The sequence below is a fragment of the Chaetura pelagica genome, unplaced genomic scaffold (assembly GCF_000747805.2).
Source record: "Chaetura pelagica isolate M959 unplaced genomic scaffold, ChaPel_1.0 scaffold117, whole genome shotgun sequence".
NCBI lineage: Eukaryota > Metazoa > Chordata > Aves > Apodiformes > Apodidae > Chaetura > Chaetura pelagica.
Genome location: NW_009954185.1, coordinates 1391674 through 1399873, shown reverse-complemented (window position 1 = coordinate 1399873; position 8200 = coordinate 1391674). Strand labels below are relative to the sequence as shown.

The following is an 8200-nucleotide window of genomic DNA, read 5'->3' as shown; positions in this document are numbered from 1 at the left end:
GGAGTAGCTTTCAGTGTATTTTTCAAAATAGGGTGATTTCTCATTACATCATATTTATAATCTGCCACTTTAATCTGTAATTCTTTTGTGTACACCCTGGAACCACACTTCTTTGTTTAACTTCATTTATGCAGGTAAGTTGACTGGAAGCATATGACTGAGGCTCTTTGTGAGACTTGGCAGAATCAGGCATTAGGGTGTAAGACTTTCAGACTTTCTGGAATCCTTGCAGAGTGGACAGTACAAACAGTTTTGTCAATTTTTTTTTTTACAGTAGGATGGTTTAAAGTATAAGCTGTGTAGGAAGTTTTGGTTACCAATTCTTCATATATGGATGTCTTATTCTTTTCTTCTCTTTCTGCAGTTGAAAAGCATAGACAATACCATGATCATGAAGAAACAGCAGAGATGATGGCAGCCAGGATTGACAGAGATGTTGTAAGTGAGAAACTACAAGTAATACTGCTTAATATCTGTGAAATTTTGCATCTCTACTTTGTGGGAAGACTTTTTCCACATGGGAAATTCAGATCTGGAGGAAAGCTTTCCAGGCAGCCTATGTTTGTTTGGTAAACCTAAGAATTAATAGATGGTAATAGTATTTCTTTTTCTTTCTCTCTTGTGTTTTTTATTTTTTTTCCTGAATGTTGATGTAACGTTTTCCACTGTGAAGAGCTGGAAATATAAATAGTAATTTTGTGTGGTAGACTAAATTCAGCAAATACATGAGGATAAAAAAATCCATCAATTTAGTGGGACTTAGGTATGTGCAATATAAAACATATGGTCATTTCTGAAGACAGGTGGATTATGTATATGTATAACCTAAACTTTTTTTATATATAAGCAACAACATTTGGCAGGTCCTATGATGTATGTGGTATTAAATAATGTCCCATTTGTCAGTTGTAACATTCTACTTTTCTACTCTGCTGTTGCCCTCAGCAACATCAGAGGATCTTAAGGAAGGCATGTTGGCACCTGCTGAATGGGTGTGTATGAGTTTTCCCCTGGGGCTTCTTCATTCTCCTCCACTTGCTCTTTGAAAATATTCTTCGGAGACCACTTCTCTATAAAACCACATTCTGACATTTCAACAAATAGTTTAATACTTTGTGCTACAGGGGATTGTGAAGTTATAATGTTTAGGAAACATTATAGGAAAATGTTTAGGAAAATGCTGTCCTTTCAAATAATTAGATTTTTATTCATGTGCTGTGAGAGAAAATGTGAGGTGTGAACAAATTGTATAATTGCAATTTGAATTTAATAATCTTATTGCTTATACTGTAAAAACTTCCAGTGGCCCTAAGCTTTTAAAAAACTAAGATTTAAAATACTTCAGAGGTGTGTAAAGTTAAGAGCATAATGAATCAAATATGGAATGTTTTAGCATGAACTTTGTTCCAAGAAAGCTGCTTGTGTCTGAAAGTGTGATCATTTTGATTTCTGGAGTATTTCTGCTATAGATTCTGTAGAGAAGCTGTTACTTTTCTTTTCTCCCATAGCAAATTCTGAACCATATTTTGGATGACATTGAGTATTTTGTTACTAAGCTTCAAAAAGCTGCGGAAGCTTTTGCTGAACTTTCAAAGAGGAAGAAAACTAAGAAAAGTAAAAAGAAAGGACCTGGAGGTAGGAGTTCTTACTGCACACAATTCTGTTTCTCTAGGAATCATTGAAGTAGCTAGAAAATGTGTCCATTTCTGTTGTTTGTTTGTTTATTTTCATAAGTATGGTAATTTTCTTACACTTTGAGCACAAAAAATCCTGTGCAGAATATTCTTAGAGGGAAACCCATGAAAATAATTTGCTCGAAGTCAGTGGGGAGTGACTAATTAGAGGTCTGACCACAGAATATTCTCACTGTTATTGTTCTATATTTATAAAATTATGTAAGTTGGTAAATTTATTATGTATTTATGTGTTTACTCTATCTGTAATATTTATAGAAGTTATATACCATGTAAATGGATATATAAAAATCTGATTTTGTTAACCAGAGGGAGTTCTTACTCTCCGTGCAAAACCACCACCTCCAGATGAATTTATTGACTGCTTCCAAAAATTCAAGCATGGCTTCAATCTTCTGGTAAGTGACCATTCGTGGATATGGTGGTGTGAGGCATTTAATAACAATTTATTGTTGGGAGAGTTGATGTCAAGTATAATACAATCTTTGTTTTCCCTACCCCTGTAAATTAATTTGGGTGTCAGTTTTTCTGTGTTGGTTTTCCTATGTCTTATTCCACTAGTAGGATGTGAAGAACTAAAATTACAAAAGATAAGAGGAGACAGAAGAATCAGTAACATGATGGATTTGCTTTGTAGTGATTTTTAAGTTTTCTTGCGTGTTCCTGCTATTCAAGAGGGTGTGGATGCTTTATTATTGATGCCCCTGAGGAAGGTCTTGTCTTTGGAAATGCATTAATCAAGTTTTCTGCCTTCTGTCTAACTTCCTTGGTGCTTGTTCATGCACAGAAACCTTGTGGGTCTGAATGCTGTACTGCTGCCACACGTGCAGAAGTGGTCATGCCAATCAGGGAATTGTGAGTCTGAGTCTGTGTTGCCCTGATCTCCACTGCTCTTTCAGAAGGAGCAAACCCAGAAGCAGGTTCTTAAAAAATGCTGGTATACCTGGAAATGTAATTTTGTTTGGTCCTTGGCTGGCACAGAGAAAGATAGTTCAGATGGCAGGTGACCTGGTCTTAGACTTTCACCATTTTCTTCTCCATCTGAGGCTGAACTATGACAAAAGCTGGCCACCTCTGGCCTAGGTTGATCTTTGAGCTTTGGGATGCTGCTGCTCAAGTTCTCTACACAGTGACTAGATAAGCATACTTCTATTTCAGCATTGCCGTGTTTGTTCTTTTCCTGGTTCTTTAAAGCTTTTTACTTAGGAAATTTGAGTATAAATTTAAAAAGAATTCTGAGGAATACTTATGAAACTAGAAGGTGGCAAATTTCCAAAGGAGATGCTTCTTTACAAAGCATATAGTTCAGTTATGATACTTCTTGTTTTGCACAATAGATGCTAAAGGTAAGCACGGATTCAAAAGCAATTAGATGAATGAGTACTTGCATTTACTAGAAGTTGCAGACAAAACACTGGGCTTAGGTGGACTTGTTGCCTGAGCAGGGATGGTCATTCTTATGTTAAGTATTTATTGTCATAAAAGTTAACCTTTTTAAAAAATGTAAAATTTTCCCATTCCTTCAGGCCAAATTAAAGTTCCATATCCAGAATCCTAGTGCAGCCGAACTGGTTCATTTTCTCTTCACCCCATTACATATGGTAAGGTTTTATAATTTTTCTCAGTGTTTTCCTTCAGAGCTGTTGTATCTGTAACATTTCCATAAGGATAACAAGATTAAAATGCTGTGTCTTTGGACAATAATTAAGGAGAAATGTGTGTATCTCAGTATGAGGTTCTCTCTAGAAAGTAATTGAAATATTTTTCTATGTATATTCCCATCTATCAAATATATTTAAATAATATTTAGGTTTGTGTGTTAGCCTCTCAGAGTTTTTTGGGGTTTGTTTTTTTGTAAGTAATAGATATTTCCTAGCAGAACTGTAGGTAAGTTATAGTCACAGTAACTTCCTTAATGACAATGTGTATGTTTTTGTATTATTTTAATACTTGGATTCAGGTGGTACAGACAACAGGAGGTCCAGAGCTTGCTAGTACAGTACTCAGCCCTCTCTTAACAAAAGATACCATAGACTTCCTGCGATATACTGTCACCAGTGAGGAAGGACAGTTATGGATGTCATTTGGTGACACATGGACCAAAGCCAGGTGAGAAAAATCTTTTGCACATTTTAGAGATGATCTCTAAACTCAGTTTTATTGACATGATCTTAATCAGGTTATCCACCCCTCAATCAATTCAATATTAATTTGTATGGCTTTGGATTCTTTAGAACTATTCTTTGAAGTTTTAGGAAAGGAACACTTTAGACTCAGTGGAGTTTGGGACTTGTTTGATTTTAGGGGTCTCAAGGAGAGAGAAAAATGCAGACAGAATTTTTTTGTTTCGTCCATGTTATCAGGAAGGTCTAGATATAACGTCTTGCAGTCATGTTTTTGAAACTTTGCCTTGCACATTTCCAGTTGTTTTTCACCATTAGATTTCCACCCCAGCTATCCGGACTTCATTAAAAATTAATTTGAAGAAACTGCAATAAAGAGTGACAAAATACTGAAGAACAGGATACAAAATTTTCTTTCCCATTTTTATAAAAAGTTAAAAATTTTGCTATGACTGTACTTCTTCCATAAAGCCATCAAGAAAATGCTTATAATCATTAAGCAGCTTTTATTGGCTGAACCATGTTATGTGTGCATGCTCTATGGATTGCACTTAATAGATTTACTATTATGGTTATACTTAGCTAAAAATGACTATTTTTTGGATTGTTGTTTAAGTATATGGTTGGAAATTACTTAGTTAAACAGAAAAGCTTAAATTAACAAAGTGCATTTTAAATCTGTAATCTGTGGTAGGTAAGCACATTGATGATTAGTTAGTACTCCTATCACTTGGGCTGGAAATGCGTAATGTATTTTGCATTTATTAATCCTTGCTCTTAGATTTCAAATTTGAACAGAAATACCTACCAAGGGGATTTTTTTAATTAACTGTTTGATTAAAAATTAGTTTAGTGCTTTTTGGTAAGGAAGGATGCATGGAAAGCCTTAGAGCACAGAGTGACAAACATTGTCAGAGTAGGGAGAGTGACACATAGGTCTTTCCCTTCCTAGATCTCACTCTTCTCTTGCACCAGGAATGTCCAAATTTTTCCTTTGGGCTGCTACAAAATGAGTTAGAATCAGGAATTGCAGCTCCTTGTGATTGCCAGAGAGCTTACCCTGGCAAAGCACCTTTCACTTGCCTTTACCTGCTTCAGGCTCTGCTGGCTTCATAGCAGCTTGTGGTGGGACTGGCAGTGGAAATTGCTGCATAACATTGGAACCCCTGCACAGAAAATGGATCACTGGGTAAAATATTGGGCTCCTTGTCTTGGGGACTACCATCATAATTCATTTAGTCTATCCTGAAAAAAGTGTAATGGCAATATAAGTATCTCATGTCAGGCAGTGAAGAGCAAAGCACTTAGCATATAGTGGGTGACCTGTGCAGAATTAGAAATGATGATCTGATTTATCTCCCTATCCAGAGGTACACCATGGTGTGATGTAGCAGGAGAGGTGAATGATGAAACCTGAGGGTTACTGACCTAGCTCGGGCCTGATAATGGGCTAGTAATTGCTGACTGCAGCTTGTGTGATTGGCAGCATTTGTCTTAATTTTGAGTAGTGTCAACTACGAGACTGTTAAAAGACTGTAGTGTACATTTCCATGTTTTTATCCACTGTGAAGATACAGTAGTTTATATGCAGGATAGTGTGTTATGTACAGGGCAAAGGCAGAGTGTGAAAGCATTAATATTTAGTATTACAATAAAGAATGCTAATGGAGCTCTGAAAAGTAATACAGTATTTTAAAAAGATCAATCTGGACTATAAACCAGAAAATATGATAATTCCCTTGTCTTAGAGCACGCAGTGTTGTTTTTTCTGTCAGTAAAAACTGTTGTTTAACTTATTCTTTTAGGCCTACATAGGCTTTATAAGCTTCAATGCTTCATATGTGCTTTCAGACTTACTTATAAAGCAGGCTGTTTCCTTAAAGTCTTTTGTCTGGTGAATTAGCACAAACAGAACATTGCAGTATTTTTCCCCATCTAACAATTAAAACAAACCCAAAAATTGTTTGTGATTGATTCTTCTATTACTCATTTGTTGTTTATTTTGTTGGGGTTTTTTCCACTGTCAAGTCCTTATGGCAGGAAGCAGTTTCTTTCTGCAGGGCACAGCAAGGAGCATAGCTGTCTACAAGTTTTTTCTGCTGATTTTCTGTGTTTTAGGACAATTCTGCCTGTACCATAATCCCAGTCTCTCCCCTATACTAATAAAAATTCTAAAGTATTTCTATTTTTTAGGAAACTTGCTAAACCAATCTTTGTATGGCCCTTGACAGAGATCTCTAATTTACTTTTCATACAGAGCGGATTGGCCCAAAGACCATTTTATTCCACCATATGTCCCCCGTTTCCGAAATGGTTGGGAGCCTCCTTTGCTGAACTTCATGGGTGCTCCAAAGGAGCAAGAACTCAATCATTTGGCTGAGTCTGTGGCAAACGTTGCAGAGCAACAGCGGAAGCAAGAAATGAAAAGACTATCAACTGAGGTAGGTTACCTGCTACAGCATTTTGTAAATTAGCTGAAGGGAATACCAACCACTTCCCCCAAAAAATATTATGTGACATTGTTGACCGTGCTCTGACTTCTGCTACATCAGTGCAAGCTCATGATACGTCAGGTTATACAAAACTAAAGATAGGTTCAGCCACCAGAAATATGATTAGGAAAAACATAAGGCTTTTGCCTACTACTCTCCTTGAACTTGATGAACTTTCCCACCTCAGCTGGGAGGACAGTCCAAGCCTCTACAAGTTAGATTCTTGCCCTGTGCTTTCAGATTCCAGTGATTTTGATCATAGATGCTTCAAGTAGAATTTGAACCAAAGCATTCTCAAATGTGTTTCCATGCACAGGCACACAAATAGAAAGAAAAAAACCAACCCACCAATTTTTAAGGAATTTTGGATTTAAGCTGCTTCTTCACAAATGTGGAATTTAATATTCCTTTAATTACTTTCTTGACATGTTCACTGTATTGCAAGAAAGTATTTAGAGTCATGCCATGTCAGGTAATTTAGACCTACTTCTGAAAACAACTGCCAATTAGAAGAATTACAGAACAGGAACATTTTACCATACTTTTCTCCCAAGCATAAACCAGATTATTCTGCTTAGAGAATGGAAGCATGCACCACCACCTAACGCTTTCAGAGAAACTGGAGTGCTATTTCTGACTAAATTCCTTGAGAAACAATCGGTCTGACAATAAAGATACTATCCCCTACTCTTCTTCAGTAGAGTTGCCCAGAAAATGTACTTTGGTTTATGTGAAAATTTTAAGAAAAAAAATGTATTTTGCTGCTTTTTAATTCAGGAAAAAAAGCTATTGCCTGTTTAAACATAGAAACCTTTTTGTTTTCATAGTATCAGAATGGTTTGGGTTGGAAGGGACCTTTAAAAATCATCTAGTTCCAACCTCCCTCAATAAGCAGGGGCACCTCCCATTAAACCAAGTTGCTCAAAGCCCCATCCAACCTGCCCTTGAAGACTTCCAGTGATGGGCCCTCTACAGCTTCGCGGGGCAACCTGCTCCAGTGTCTTACCACCTTCATAGTTAAGGATTTCCTCCTAATGTCTAATCTAAATCTCCCCTCTTCCAGTTTGAAACTGTTTCTCTTTGTCCTATCACTGCATGTCTTTGTAAAAAGTCCCTCCCCAGTTTTCCTGTCACCCCTTCTGGTACTGGAAGGCTGCTATAAGGTCTCCCCATAGCCTTCTCTTCTCCAGGCCGAACAACCTCAACTCTGTCAGCCTATTTTCATACAAGAGGTGCTCCAGCTCTCTGATCATCTTCATGGCCCTTCTTTAGCCTTGCTCCAACAGTTCTGTGTCCTTACACTGGGGGCTCCAGAACTGGACAGAGTACTGCAGGAGTGGGTCTCACAAGAGTGGAGTAGAGAGGGAGAATCACATCTCTTGACATCCCACGCTTCTTTTGATGCAGCCCAAGACACAGTTGGCTTTCTGGGAAGCTTTCAGAAGCTTTTTCTGTTGGGAGCACATAAGCTTCAATTTAAAATTAAAAATTATTTTTCTATTATAGATTTAGTTTCAATCAAGTGTTAGCTGGTCCAAAATGCCCTATTAAGCAGGTGTGATATGGAAGTGCACCAAAGAATTTTCTAGGTTCAGTCCATAGTCTTTCTTATCTTCCTCAAGTACATTTTAACAAAATAATACTGGGTTTTATGTTACTTTTATAAGAGGAATAATATATTTTTTCATCACTTGGGAAAAAAATGCACATATGAAAGAAGATTCAAGGGAAGGATTACTGGCTGTTGTGAGATAGTGCTGTCTTGCAGAGCAATTCTGTGATTGGAGACAGCAAAGCTTCCCCAGAAAACTTTGATCAAAGCTGCCCAGGGGAAGCTTGTCATAAGAAAACTTTGTCTTCATGAAAATCTCCAGTAGTAAATAAATAAATA

At 37.0% G+C, this 8200-nt stretch overlaps 1 protein-coding gene across 1 annotated transcript in view; it reads left to right on the top strand.

Moving 5' to 3' along the window:
• The window catches only part of EPS8 (epidermal growth factor receptor pathway substrate 8), a 52667-nt gene that overhangs the window by 17812 nt on the left and 26655 nt on the right, over nucleotides 1–8200 (top strand). Inside the window, exons 8-13 of the mRNA XM_010002936.1 lie at nucleotides 365–438; nucleotides 1509–1635; nucleotides 2004–2092; nucleotides 3221–3295; nucleotides 3655–3803; nucleotides 6075–6258. Coding sequence (XP_010001238.1) covers nucleotides 365–438; nucleotides 1509–1635; nucleotides 2004–2092; nucleotides 3221–3295; nucleotides 3655–3803; nucleotides 6075–6258 — 698 coding nt within the window. The remainder of the gene's footprint in view (nucleotides 1–364; nucleotides 439–1508; nucleotides 1636–2003; nucleotides 2093–3220; nucleotides 3296–3654; nucleotides 3804–6074; nucleotides 6259–8200) is intronic.